Source organism: Polypterus senegalus, chromosome 1, assembly GCF_016835505.1.
Source record: "Polypterus senegalus isolate Bchr_013 chromosome 1, ASM1683550v1, whole genome shotgun sequence".
Classification (NCBI taxonomy): domain Eukaryota; kingdom Metazoa; phylum Chordata; class Cladistia; order Polypteriformes; family Polypteridae; genus Polypterus; species Polypterus senegalus.
Window position 1 is genome coordinate 181,622,329 of NC_053154.1, and position 15,404 is coordinate 181,637,732.

The 15,404-nt window shown below is 40.5% G+C and overlaps 1 protein-coding gene across 3 annotated transcripts in view; it reads left to right on the forward strand.

Moving 5' to 3' along the window:
- The window catches only part of wdr53 (WD repeat domain 53), a 51,662-nt gene extending 36,643 nt beyond the window's left edge, over positions 1 to 15,019 (forward strand). The window contains exons 3-4 of one of the 3 annotated variants that reach the window (XR_005634992.1): positions 12,756 to 14,306; positions 14,915 to 15,019. Coding sequence is in view for 1 of the 3 variants with exons in the window: in XM_039764124.1 (XP_039620058.1) it covers positions 12,756 to 12,800 (45 nt within the window). In the remaining 2 variants the exon portion in view is untranslated. Of the gene's footprint in view, positions 1 to 12,755 lie in introns of all 3 variants that reach the window. The other 2 variants (XR_005634991.1, XM_039764124.1) reach the window with 2 other exon arrangements.
- The last annotated feature ends 385 nt before the right edge of the window (positions 15,020 to 15,404 follow it).

The following is a 15,404-nucleotide window of genomic DNA, read 5'->3' on the forward strand; positions in this document are numbered from 1 at the left end:
CGGATGTGGCCCGCGCCCTTGAGTTTGACACATATGGACTAAATAGAACTTGAAAAGATATATTTTTCAAATGTGATCGCGCAATTCAGATAGAGTTGACGCGCACTACAGCCTGCATGCCTCAATAAGTCATCCTTCCCTCGCTCTTACTTTTTTACCGTTCATCTAATGAATACACTGAGTATGGCTTTACCAAAACAATCATTGATGGCGAATAAAGTATCCATTATTCGAGTATGTAGATCGGGTTATATATATATACATATATATATATACCGCGTATCGCAGCGAGAAGTAGTGTGTTAAAAAGCTAGAAAAGAAAAGGGAACATTTTAAAAATAGCGTAACATGACTGTCAATATACAGTATTTGTTTTGTGAGTGTTACTGAGTGTTGCTGTCATCAAGGATTTGATTATCATTATTTCTTTCAATCAGGTTCGTATTTGTAGGATGTGTTGTGTTCAAGTTACATTCCGTGTTTGTCAATCGTTGTAAAGATGACAGGTTTCATTCATCGATTCGTTTCTTACTGCATCAATAAACAGCTCGTCTTCTTCTTTATCTGAGACCTGACACACTGCATGCACGGTTTTTACACTGTCTTCCTTTAGCGGGACATTGACTTTTTCCAACGTGTGCTTTGTTTTGGATTTATGAATATGCTTGTATGTATGAGGCGCTTCATATTTTTGCTGCCTTTTCAATTGTGTAATTCGGTTTTGTTCAGCGCTCTTTGGAACTGTTGCTTTTATCTGTGCACTGCGTCAGTTCCGTGAGCCTTCGGTGTACATGCATCGAAGTTTCCCAGCTGTGCTGGTGCCATCTCGTGCTATGTCCATGGCTGTATTTAATGTTACCTTAGTCCTGGCACTTAAAACTTTCTCTCGCAGTTTCGCTGAGTTTGTGTCAAACACCACCCTGACCATCTCATCTTCCTCTGCATAAGCACAGTCCTTAACCCGTGAATATTTAGTGGGAGTTTGCTATTGGATTGCGCGGACGGACGGCCTTATATGGGCAGGCACTAAATTACAAGCGCCAGCGCAGCCTGTCTATGAACTTAATTTAAAGTGTAGGTTTACATCGTGCTTTGTTTCGAGTAGCAGAACTCATGAATATGGTTGTATATGTCACTTTCGCTTCGCTTCTTATTGTTTCGCTGCCTTCTCAATTATATAATGCATGTTTTCTTCAGCGCTTTTTTTAGGTCTTCCTGGTTTTCTATGTACTGCGTGATTACGTGGGAGGCGTGATGATGTCACACGAAACTCCGCCCCACGGCGTTGAAGCTCATCTCCATTACAGTAAATGGAAAAACTGCTTCCAGTTATGACCATTACGCGTAGAATTTCGATATAAAACCTGCCCAACTTTTGTAAGGAAGCTGTAAGGAATGAACCTGCCAAATTTCAGCCTTCCACCCACACGGGAAGTTGGAGAATTAGTGATGAGTGAGTGAGTGAGTGAGTGAGGGCTTTGCCTTTTATTAGTATAGATATATACACACATACATACACACACACACACACACACTATATATATACAGTATATATATCTAATATCTATATACAGTATATATCTATATATATCTATATCTCTCTCTATATATATTCACATACATACTGTACATACATACACACACACACATTAGATATATATACATATATATATCTCTATCTGTATATATCTATATATATATATATATATATATATATATATATATATATATATCTATACTAATAAAGGCAAAGCCCTCACTCACTCACTGACTCACTCACTGACTCATCACTAATTCTCCAACTTCCCGTGAGGGTGGAAGGCTGAAATTTGGCAGGTTCATTCCTTACAGCTTTCTTACAAAAGTTGGGCAGGTTTTATAACGAAATTCTACGCGTAATGGTAATAACTGGAAGCAGTTTTTCTCCATTTACTGTAATGGAGATGAGATTCAACGCCGTGGGGGCGGAGTTTCGTGTGACATCATCACGCCTCCCACGTAATCACGCAGTACATAGAAAACCAGGAAGACCTCAAAAAGCGCTCAAGAAAACATGCATTATATAATTGAGAAGGCAGCGAAACAATAAGAAGCGAGCGAGTGACATATACTACCATATTCATGAGTGTTGCCAGCTCGAAAGAAAGCGGTGTAAACCTAAACTTTAAATTAAGTTCATAGACAGGCTACGCTGGCGTTTCACATACACACAGATAATGCGGGATACAAGTTTAATGAGAGGACGCAGGATATAAACGAGAGTTTTGATCACTTTGTAACTAAGTTAAAATTGTAGGTGAAGGGGTGTGCTTATGCAAATTCCGAGAGACTGTGTTTGTGGGGATTGACAGTTAAAGGCGGGTGGGGAGTCACGTCATCATCTAACCCTCCCACCTCATTTTGCTCTGAGCTGAGCTCAGCTAACGCTGTCTTCCGAAGCAAATTCCTCAGACTGCCACCAAATACTCACAGAAAAATCCACAAGTTAATACACACGCTGTCTCTATAGAGTTTCTCCACACTGAATCCTCCAGGCACTACTTACAAAAGGTCACATTGACAATCGTGTTACGTTATTTTTAAAATCTTTCCTTTTCTTAGCACAAGCACAGCCGAGAAGCTTCATGCATGTGCTCCATAACGCGTTAAAAATAATGCATTTAATCACACTTTGCATTACAAGCAAAGGGAGCTTTTGTCAATGCATGATTTCCTGGTACACGATTACATTGATCAGCGCATCCCGATTCATTTTACCCTCGCACCACCTTAGTTTGAGAAGAAGTATGAAAAATATGAGGTTAACACAGAAAAACAGATCACCAATTCAAGCTTTATGAATAATCGATTAAGCCATCAATAATTGTTTTGGTAAAGCCATCCTCCTTCCATTTTATAATTTTTCCGCCACTAGCCATGATTAAATGAATGGTAAAAAGTAAGAAGCAAGCGAGGTGACTTATTTAGGCAGGCATATATATGACAGCAACACTCATGACAATGTCAATCATGTTACGTTATTATTAAAATGTTTCCTTTTCTTTTTCATTACTTCTTTAACACACTACTTCTCGCTGCCAGGCGCGGGTATTTTGATATATATATATATATATATATATATATATATATGAATGACCTCCAAAGAGCGCTGAGACTTTTGATATCATGAGCGTGTCTGCAAACTGGGGTCTCCTGCCCAGCAAAAGTCGAACAGCCAGCGCGTGCATAGCTGTGCCGGCCTTTGAGACGCTGACTGCGCTTCTGCTTTAAGTCAAAGTGAGCACTTTTAATTTTTTCATCCTCCCCTGCTATAGCCCAGACAAGTGCAAACACGAGACCCCTTTTCTACACCACGGCAAAATAATATTAAGGCGATTCACAATCGAGGCGAGGCACAAATTTGAACGTTCACATAGAAAATGTAATTTCAATGTACCTGTACTTCTTAAAACGTTAACGTTTTACTGTTTAATAACTTATAGACTATAATTTAATATTTTTCCCTTGCACTCAGTGACCAAACCTATACACACACATATAGACACATACAAACATACACACAAGTATATGTATGTGTATATATATATATACACACACACACACACACACACACACACACACACATATATAATTTGTGTGTGTGTATGTATGTATGTGTGTGAATATATGATGTAGATAGGTATGTATGTGTATATATATATATATATATATATATATATATATATATATATATATATATATATATATATGTATATATGTATGTATATATGTAGATATGTATATAGATATGTATATATATATCTATATATATGTATGTATGTGTATATATATATGTGTGTGTGTGTGTATATATATGACAGCAGCAATCCAAGCTGTGAGAAAACAGTAAAAAGGAGGCGTGTCAGACGTCGTGGTACATTTTCTGATGCAGCTGCCGAAAACAACTTTGTGACGCTGCCGCCAAATACACAAAACAATTACTTTGACAATCATGTTACATTATTTTTAAAATGTTTCCTTTTCTTTTTCATAACTTCTTTAACACATGACATCGCTGTGAAGCGGGTATTTTGCTATATATATATATATATCACAGCGACACTCATAACAGTGACAAAACAATTACATTGACAATCATGTTACGTTATTTTCAAAATGTTTCCTTTTCTTTTTCATTGCTTCTTTAACACACTACTTCTCCGCTGCGAAGCGCGGGTATTTTGCTAGTATACTAATAAAAGGCAAAGCCCTCACTCACTCACTGACTCATCACTAATTCTCCAACTTCCCGTGTAGGTAGAAGGCTGAAATTTGGCAGGCTTATTCCTTACAGCTTCCTTACAAAAGGTAAGCAGGTTTCAGTTCGAAATTCTACATGTAACGGTCATAACGGTCGATAACAGTCGACAACGTCCACCATGTTGAACCTTCTTATTTATGGCCCCAATCTTCACGAAATTTGTTAGGCAGCTTCCCTGCGCTAACCAAAACCGTTGTACGTACTTATTTCGATGGTATGACGCCACTGTTGGCTGCCATATTGAACTTTCCAACGTCACAAATTTTCCAACTTCCCGTGTAGGTAGAAGGCTGACCCCATCTTCATGAAATTTGGTAGGTGGCTTCCCTAGGTGGGACTCGATTAAAAAAATTAATCTAATCTAATTAGAGGCTGTGTAATTAATTAATCTTCATTAATCGAATGTAAGCACACATGAAAATTTGCCCCAAATCGCAAATGTTGTTTTTTAATTTAAAAGGGTTTTAGTGGGCGACAGAATCTAATAATAGATATGGACATGAATATTGTAAACTCAGGCTCTTTTAATTTCTGAAAAAAAAATGCATTTAAACTGCATTTCATTTCAAAACAGAAAAAAAATATGATCCCTGGCTAAAATTGGGCAGACTTAAAAAAAAAAAAGTGGTATTTTAAGTACTTTAAATACATTTTCAGAATGGTATTGTCTTTAAATAATAATAACAAAAATTTCAACATTCAAGTGCAGTTTTTCTTCTTAAAAAAAATAAGGCAGAAACATAAAAGTTAATTTGACCAGCCTCACCTTTAAACTGTGAGTAAGGTGCCCCATGTAAATCGTTCATAATGTCTCCAAAATATATTTGTTAACTTTCAGACAAGTACTACTTAACTGTCTTATACAAAATCGTTATTTCTACATATCCGTGCTCCAAGTACGATTTGAACTCGGATTAGCGCACCTTATCGCTGTAGCACAGACAACCGCTTTTACGCTTTGTGCCAAAGCACTTTAGCAGACTAATGACTGACCAAATCGACTGCTGACTGCGCAGATATCAATGACGTAATTACACTAGCGTGACTCATAATCAAGTGATGGGCGCATTTGAAGCAAGCCTCGAAGCGGTGCTTCGATCTCCAGTGTTTCGAAAGTTGGACACAGTGTCGAAACCTGAGAATCGAGCGGCCCATCACTACTGAAGACTGTAGTACTCCAGTCACCCCTCAAAACGCAGGCATTCCAACTAAACAAATTGTTGTGCTTTAAATTAACTAAAGAGATCTTCATTTAGATCTTGATCTTTGTCCGCGCATGCGTAGACCACCTTCCAGTTTAATATGTTGTTACTCACGGATGTCAACAATGTGCCGGAATAACGAAATCGGTGGTGGACAGTGTTACGCTGATTAGCTCCTGAGGCCTGGTTAGAGAATGAGACTGCCGAAGATAAAAGGTACGGGCCTACGTAACATATGAATGAAAGAAAGACAGTGGGTAAAATGATTGACAACGTAACGGAACGTTCCGGAAATTATTATTGTTACGTTGTAGCCGGCGAGTGCTGCGCGTCTCACAGTTGTACATGCTCACATGTCAGTGAAGTGATCTCTATTTATGCTTTAAAGAGCCTGGATACCTATGTGTCCCCCTTCAATAACCATTGCCCCGTGTATATCATTGCCCCGTGTATATCATTGCCCCGTGTATATTGCCTTACTCTTTGGATTGCCACAAAGCAACCTGCGAGTTTGGAGAAAGGTTGAGAAGACATCGTGAGAGGAAACGTCAGCGTCCTGAAAACGAGACGGACTGTGAACGGACAGAAACAGAAATGCTCCTACACCACCACATAATTACGATTCGGATAGTGATTCCGAGTGGGCCGTTCCTATCGAATCAATATCCAAGGGTTTTCTTTTTTCATTTTGTTTCCCTTATAAAAATCATAATGCTGTGTGAAAAAGGGCCCAGTTCACGACTGGCAGCGCGTTTAAACAGGTAGCCCTTCACAGACAACTTTAATACGCGCAACGTAGTTGGGCGCACATGGCTAGTATAAAATATTGTCTGAATATACAAAGGTAACTAGATTTCTGGACGGGCTGAACCTGGAGTTGCAATTTAATGTGTTATGAGAGGGCGTTCACCTGCTGTTTTTTTGGAAGGCCCTCAGCAATGCTACCAAATAACCAAGAAAATGTTAGCAATCAAAAGCCTACCGTTGACAACCTATATGGCAGTAAATACTTTGAATCAGGTGAAACAATATTTAAATTATCAACATAGACCTTAGCGTTAATGTTTGCAGTGCACCATTCAATGCAAATTTATCTGTTATATGCCATTTACCATGAGATTTGAAAAACTATTCATTTCTGTAAGGTGTCATCAATTGGGATGACAAATGCAATGCATTTTATTGCTAAAAATGTTTGTGATGCACCATCTTTTGTAGTGACAGAGACATAGCAACCAGATAGACACACAAACTTCTTCTGTCTTTTCCCTTTAGGAGTTGCCACAGCAGATCATCTTTTTCCATATTTTTCTGTCCTCTGCATCTTCCTCTGTTACACCCATCACCCGCATGGCCTCTCTTACCACATCCATAAACCTTCTCTTAAGCCTTCCTCTTTTCCTCTTGCCTGGAAGCTCTATCCTTAACATCATTCTCCCAATATACCCAGCATCTCTCCTCTGCATATATCCAAACCAACGCAATCTCGCCTCTCTGACTTTGTCTCCCAACCGTCCAACCTGAGCCAACCCTCTAATGTACTTATTTCTAATCTTGTCTATCCTCGTTAAACCCAATGCAAATCTTAGCAGCTTTAACTCTGCCACCTCCAGCTCGGTCTCCTACTTTCTGGTCAGTGCCACCATCCTGTAGACCCTCCCTTTCACTCTTGCTGATAATCATCTGTCACAAATTACTCTGGATACTCTTCTCCACCCATTCCACCTTGTCTGCACTCTTTTTCACCTGCTTCCACAATTCCTCTTATTCTGTACTGTTGATCCCAAGTATTTAAACTCATCCACCTTTGTCAACTCTACTCCCTGCATCCTCACCGTTCCACTGACCTCCCTCTCATTTATACACATGTATTCTGTTGTGTCCCTACTGACCTTCATCCCTCTCCTCTCTAGACACATCTCCACCTCTTCAGGGTCTCCTCAACATGCTCCCTACTCTTGCTACAGATCACAATTTCATCAGCAAACATCATAGTCCAAGGGGACTCCTATTTAATCTTATCTGTCAGCCTGTCCATCACCATTACAAATAAGAAAGGGCTCAAAGCTGATCCCTGATGTAATCCCACCTCCAACTTGAATGCATCTGTCACTCCTACCACAAATCTCACCACTGTCGCACTTCCCTCGTACATATCCTGTACAACTCTTACTTACTTCTCTGCCATGCCCAACTTCCTCATACAATACCACAACTCCTCTTGAGGCACCCTGTCATATGCTTTCCCCAGTTCCACAAAGATGCAATGCAACTCCTTCTGGCCTTCTCTAAACTTCTCCATCAACACCCTCAGAGCAAACTTTGCATCTGGTTTGCTTTTTCCTGGCATGAAACCATACTGCTCTTCACTTATCATTACTTCACTTCTTAAAAGCTTCCACTACTCTTTCAAATAACTTCATGCTGTGGCTCATCAGTTTTATCCCACTGTAGTTACTACAGTTCTGTACATCCGCGTATTCTTAAAAATTGGTACCAGTACACGTCTTCCCTACTTCTCAAGCATCCTCTCACTTTCCAAGATTCCATTAAATAATCTGGTTAAAAACTCCACTGCTCTTCTAAATATCTCCATGTTTTCAAGGGTGTGTTATCTGGACCAATGCCCTTTCCATTCTTCATCCTCTTCATAGCTGTCCTTACTTCCTCCTTGCTAATCCATTGCACTTCCTGATTCACTATCTTCACATCATGCAACCTTCTGTTTCTCTCATTCTCTTCATTCATCTGCTCAACACACTCTCCTCGCTTGTTAGTAAGTTTCCATCTTTATCCTTTATCACCCTAACCTGCTGCACATCTTTCCCAGCTCTGTCCCTGTCTCCCTCCTTAGTGTTCAGCCTCTCATACATCTCATCATATGCCTTTTCTTTAGCCTTTGCCACCTCTCTCTTCACCTTACACTTTATCTTCTTGAACTCTTGTCTTTTTTTTCTGCATCTCTCTGACTATCACACTTCTTCTTTGTCAGCCTCTTTCTCAGTATACTCTCCTGTACTTCCCCATTCCACCACCAGCTTTCCTTTTCCTCCTTTCTCTGTCCAGATATCACACCAAGCACCCTTCTTGCTGTCACCCTTATTACATCTGCTGTAGTTGCTCAGCTGTCTGGTAACTCTTCACTGCCACCCAGTGCTTGTCTTACTTCCTCCCTAAACTCAACCTTGCAGTCTTCCTTTTTCAACTTCCACCATTTGATCCTTGGACCTTTCCTCACCCTCCTTCTCTTCTTGATCTCCATTGTCATCCTACAGACCACCATCCTATGCTGCCTAAGTTTATTTTCCCCTGCCGCCATTTTGCAGTCTTCAATCTCCTTCAAATTGACTCTTCTGCAAAGGATATAATCAACCTGTGTGCATCTTCCTCCACTCTTGTACATAACCCTATGTTCCTCCCTCTTCTTAAAATACAAATTCACCACAACCATGCCCATCCTTTTTGCATTATCCACTATCATCTGACCTTCTTCATTACTCTCCTTGACATCATACTTACCCATTACCTCCTCGTCTCCTCTGTTCCCTTCACAAACATTCCCATTAAAATCCTCTTCGATCACCACTTTCTGTCGGCTCTGTTCAATAAGGGCATGCACAAAAAGGCGAGCTTCAAAAGGACAACCTCAATTGGGCGCGGCGAATAAAGGCCCGCGTAAATAAAGGTGAGCTTCAAAAGGGCAACCTCAATTGAGTGTGGTGAATAAAGGCATTTGTAGATTATTTAGTTCAAATGGCTCTGGAATGTGTGAAGCCCAACAATAATAATAAATTTTCTGTAATAATTTTGTTGCGTTTGCCTTTATTTGCTGCGCCCAATTGAGGTCGCCCTTTTGAAGCTCGCCTTTATTTACGCACCCTTATTGAAGGATACCCTTTCTGTCCCTTTGGTATGCTGTCCACCACTTCATTCAACTCACTCCAGAAATCTTCTTTTTCATCCGTCACACACCCAACTTGTGGGGCATATGCACTAAAAACATTTAGAATTACATCTCCAGTTTCCATCTTCATAATCATTACTCTGTCTGACACTCTTTTCACCTCCGAAACACTCTTGACATACTGTTCCTTCAGAATAACCCCTACTAACATCCTCCCATCCATTCCATGATAGAACAATTTGAATCCACCTCTGATCCACCTCAACTTACTTCCCTTTCATTTAGTCTCTTGCATGCACAATATACCAACCTTCTTTCACTCCATCATATCAGCTAACTCTCTCCCCTTACCAGTCATACTGCTAACATTCAAAGCTTCTAACCTTAGTGTCGCTGTCTTTACCTTCCTCCTCTCCTCCTGCCTCCGGACATGTCTCTCCCCTCTTCTTCTCCTCCTTCGGCCAACAATAGCCCAGTTTCCACCAGCACCCTGTTGGCTAACAGTACTGGTGGTGGCCGTGGTTAACACAGATCTTGACCGATCCATTATGGAAATTTGTATTGTTGTCCGCATATTGATCTGACAAAATTTTACACTACATTCTTTCTGACATAATCCTCCCCATTTATCTGGGCTTGGGACCAGCACAAAGAAATACACTGATTTCTGCATCCCCTGTGGTTAGGTTAGACACAGATGCATCATTTTTTAAGGTGGACGTGAATACAGAGGTTTTTACTGCATATATTAGTGGTATTGTAGAAGGTAATGAAATGCATTTAATTTTGGGCATGGCAGTAATTTCTCTGAAATTAGTGAGAGCTCCCAACTTTCACTTTCATCACAATATACTGTAAAATCTTGCATATAATGTGTGCAATTTTTTTAATAAATTTTAGTGTGCTAAAAATAGGGGTGTACATTATACATGAGACATTTTACTTAGGTATTTTCAATAAGCCTGCACAGTAGGAATGTAGGTACTTGAATTCTTTATTTGTATAAATCTTTGGTACTGCTTCACTGTTGGGTGGAGCTGCATTAAAGTTTTCACCTGCCACTTAAGATATTGTCACTCATCTTACACTAACCACTCCGTTGCACGCGCATTATACTGCATTATAGTCATTAATTTTGACTTTATCAACAAACTTAATTGTAGTGGGTAGATGGTCTTCGTGTTCCTTCAAGTACTGGTTGGTTAATAATTTTAATACCATATGGTATTTTAAACCCCTAAAATGAAATCAAGGAGAAGTTATACTGCATCAGAAAAGCTGTCAGTAATAAAATATGCAGAAACCAGTAGCAATCAGGCTGCATTTTTGTATTCCTGAGTCAAACATCCAATTATAGCTCAAAAATAAAATGTCCTTGCAAGCGTTACTTACTAAAAAAAAAGGGGAAAGCGTGAGGTGTCACCAAGTTTCCTAGACCTTTTCTGTTGGCAACAGATTTTAAAGCATCTTATGGATGGGCAGTTCATTTTCAGTTCATTGAAGAACAACCATAAGGTAATGTCTTCCAGATGGCAATGAAAAAAAGCTCCTAGAGTTCCAAAAGTATAATATCAAATTGAGAAAGGAATAATGTATGATCTTGCACAGAAATGCCAGTCAGATACCCTTGATTTTTGATATGCTTTACAATTGGACTGTAAATGAAAAAGGCCCAATAACTGTGTCTATACATACAACTGATCATGAGAAGTCTCACTTTACCATTATGTTAGCGTGTACTGCAGATGGAGGAAAGTTTTTGCCTTTCATAATTTTTAAGAGAAAACCACTACCCAAAAGAGAAAAATTTCCAAGTGTTGTACACATTTGTGTCCCCTGTAAAGGATGGATGGATGAAGCATTAACTATTGACTGGCAAAAAATGTGTTTGGCAAAATGTCCTTGAGGTCTAAGGAAACAACCTTCTATGTTGGTGCTCAACTCGTTTTGTATACATTGAAAATCTTCTATAAAGGAGGAACGTAAGAAACTAAAATCTGATCTTGTTATTTATTACAGGAGGCATGACCCGTCTATTACAACCTTTAAATATTTCTGTCAATAAGCCGATGAAGGATACTATCTGTCATAAATGGAAGGCATGGTTAAGCGACAGTATACACACATTTACTGTTGGTGTCTGTTTGTGTCAACTAGCTGAATGTGCCTATAATTCAACATGGTTTCCTCCAGTGTTCTATTTCTACTAATCTTGATGGCAGCGAGGATGACGTTTTGTGGGAGGATAAACAGGAATCATCAGATGAAGATAAAGATGGCGATATTTGTTATGATGGTATCAATGACAACGCATTGACTTGACTGCATTAAATGAACTTCTCAGTAGTAACAGCGATGATAACTGTTCTATTTAGGTATACTGTACCTATATTTAGAGTTACATATTTTTGATGGGGGTAATAATTGTTATTACCTATAGGTAGATTACTGGTATATAAAAAAATGTTACAATTTAAAATAAAATCTTGCACATTAAAGAATTGTTACCTAATAGGTACTTAGGTCAGTCTTCTTAATATAAGTATTGTTGAAGTTTAATGTACATATTAAACTAATTTAAATTAAAAAATATAATAATTGTTAATACTTTAAATTATTTTAAAAAATGACTGCAATTTTAATACAATTGTGAAAAGTTAAGGGTGCACATTATAGATGAATTTCATTTTTTACTTGAATATTTTAGGCTAAATTAGCCATGCACTCTTATACACAAGTGCACATTGTACATTAGATTTTACAGTAACCACCCTTTGCAAAAGAATTGTATTCTATTAAAATTTGTTACAGGGCATACAGTATTTGGACACTGTTTGAACTCTAAGCATAACAATTACACTGGGAACACATGGTCTTTGCTCGCACTCTCATGTTGGCTGAAAATGGATTTATACCTGTGCTTGTAATGAACCCCATAAATGCTCCAATTAAGTTTCAGCCCAGTGCAAAATTTGTCTAGTTCTCTCCCATTCACAAAGAATCTTCCAAAGAATACAATGTGACCACTTCAAAAGTGCAGTCACTTATAGTATCTTTTAACATTAATGTAGACACCTCAGGATGTGCTCCAGTTAAAGACTTTATTGTTGTCTTACACTGATATATTTAGCTCAAGCTCCACAGACTTTGAAGCATATTCCAGCTTGTAATGTGCCACCTATTATGAAAAGTGCATATTGTACATCACAAAAAATGCAAGATGCAATCCAGTCACAAGTTGATAATACAGTACTGAATATTTGATAAGGTATGGTATCATTTGGCATGGTCTGTCATGACCTTGAATGACACGAGCTCCCTCACTCTGTGTTCTTTCATATCTTTGCAGCTCTTTCACCAGAAGATGACACCATGTAGCCCATGTGATAGATAGCCAGAGCCATTACCCAGCCTGGATGACAGCTGGATGGAAGGACAAGGGGAGACAGCATCCACAAGTCATTACCTTCCCTGGAATGCTAGAGGGCAGCCGCTCTGTGTGGCTGTGGTAAGCTGGGAATTGGAGTTTGATTCAGCCCTACTGGGTTCTTTGGGGGCCGCTAGGGGGAGCTGCAGAGATGGCAAAGCCCTGCTATGCTGGGCTCTCGCCTCACCTGGGAGTGATTCCAGACCTTGCTAACAAGCCACCTGGAGCATTCCCAGGTGCAGTATAAAAGGATTCGGCCACCTTCATTCAAGTTGGAAGGAACAGGATGACATTTGCCAGGGAAGAGTGGAGGCGTATCAGGAGGAGAGACCACCGAGAAGAAGCAAGCTCTGAAAGACTGGATCTGAGAGATAAATGTCAGGCCCAGGGGCAGCTTGCCCTGTGAAGGTTATATGTCTGTCCCATATACCTTAAAACAATCCAAAGATATCAAAAAGGTTTGGGGCATCCACCCGAATATTATGCCCTCACTGCAAATAGGTAATTTTTTGAGAGTTGTTCACAGGTCAGAGTTCAAAACAGAACTGATTTTAGGCTGTTAAAGATGGCGGCTTTAAAGGCCGAGACAGGAAGTGATGTCACCGGAACCGGAAGTGATGCCATCTTGACCGAAAATTACATCATCATATGCGCCAGAACCGGTGATGAAGTCATTGGGACTGGAAGTGATGTTATCTTATACGCCGGAAAAGTGACATCATGATAGGCACAAGAAATGGAAGTAACGTCATCATAGGCTCCAGAAACGGTAATTGACTACATTATCGGCACCAGAACCGTGCGGGATTTCCCATGGATGGTCTGCAGAGGATTAAGAGAGAAAGTCAGTGCACCTCTCCACCCCTTGGTCTGGCGTGGAACTATTATTATTCATGCCCTTTAGCTGCCTCCCAATCACATGTGTGTAACAAACTACTTTATAGGTGAAGACTGCTCAGATCCTCGTCTGTGGGTGAAGCATGCTGACCCATGGGGCGATCTCAGAAGAGTTGATTGATTAAGAACGTGGCTTGCTGCTCTCTGAAAAACAAACACTGGAGTAGGATTGCCTGTAGTCTCTCTTCACCAATGTCTGTCATTTAGTGGTTGGCCAGTCCACCCTCCCTGAAGCATGTAAGGGATTGGAAGATATGTGCCGGAACCCTGCTGATAATTGGCTGCAGGCAGAGTTGATGAACGTCCACCCTGAGCCCGAAGGACACTCGTCAGAGCCTACATAGAAGACGCGCAGATGTAAATGACTCTTACCCGATGGACAAAGACAAGTGAAGTCCGAGTTCTGAAATAAATGATCTTGTGTGGGCTGTACGTGAGTGGGAGAGAGTTCTCCAACCCGTACAGTCTTTATTGCAGGTGATCGGCCTGTTGAGGCAGAAAATAGAGGGTCTGGACAGGATGGAGGAAGCAACCCTGAAGACGAGGCTGTCCACCCATGCAGATGCAGTGGTATAAGTGAGTGTTTAGTGTACAATAAATAAAAATGGGTCTCTGAGCAAATTGTCCCCAGATGTGACATCTGAAGGGAAATGAGTAGGAGGAAGTCTGGCAGTTGACGTATGCATGATGACCGATCACTGGGCAGTGGAGGAGGACAAGACACAGCAGCTAAGTGGTGCTGTCCTCTGGATCCCCCAGGCCCTCACCAAATCAGTGGTGGTCACACACAAGTCTAAAGGGATAAAGACAGCACTGGGTCTCTCTGTATGACATAGAAAGACCCATACTGTTCCTCCGTTCCAGAGCAAAATGGAGATCCGCAAGAGAAGTTTCAGGTCTCCTGATAGCACAACAAGTGAGCCAGTGCACCCACGTGTGCCAGAAAGCCTCGGTCTGCTAATACGGAAAGAGAAAACGAATTCGGTTCAGAGTAAGGGGACGCAGCAATTATCCGTCCTTCTTTCAAATCTGCAGGTCGTGGAAGCCAGGAGGGGCCTGGCATTGCTTCAAGTGTGGTCGGCAGGGGCACGTCTGTAGATGCTGTCTGTATCTGTGGTAGAAGGATGTAAGAAAATTGCAGCATGGTAGCATCTCCCCATTGCTTTCTTGTTTATGTTTTACAGGATGGAGCTGTGGACTAGCTGACTTAAATAAGAGCTGCCTGACACAGAGAAGTAGTCCAAAAGCACCTCAAAAGCTAGACATCATGCCAAGATCCAAAGAAATTCAGGAACAAATGAGAACAGAAGTAGTTGGATCTATCAGTCTGGTAAAGGTTATAAAGCCATTTCTAAAGCTTTGGGACTCCAGCGAACCACAGTGAGAGCCATTACCCACAAATGGCAAAAATATGGAACAGTGGTGAACCTTCCCAGGAGTGGCCGGCCGATCAAAATTACCCCAAGAGCGCAGAGATGACTCATCCGTGAGGTCACAAAAGACCCCAGGACAACGTCTAAAGAACTGCAGGCCTCACTTGCCTCAATTAAAGTCAGTGTTCACGACTCCACCATAAGAAAGAGACTGGGCAAAAACGGCCTGCATGGCAGATTTTCAAGACGCAAACCACTGTTAAGCAAAAAGAACATTAGGGCTTGTCTCAATTTTCCTAAG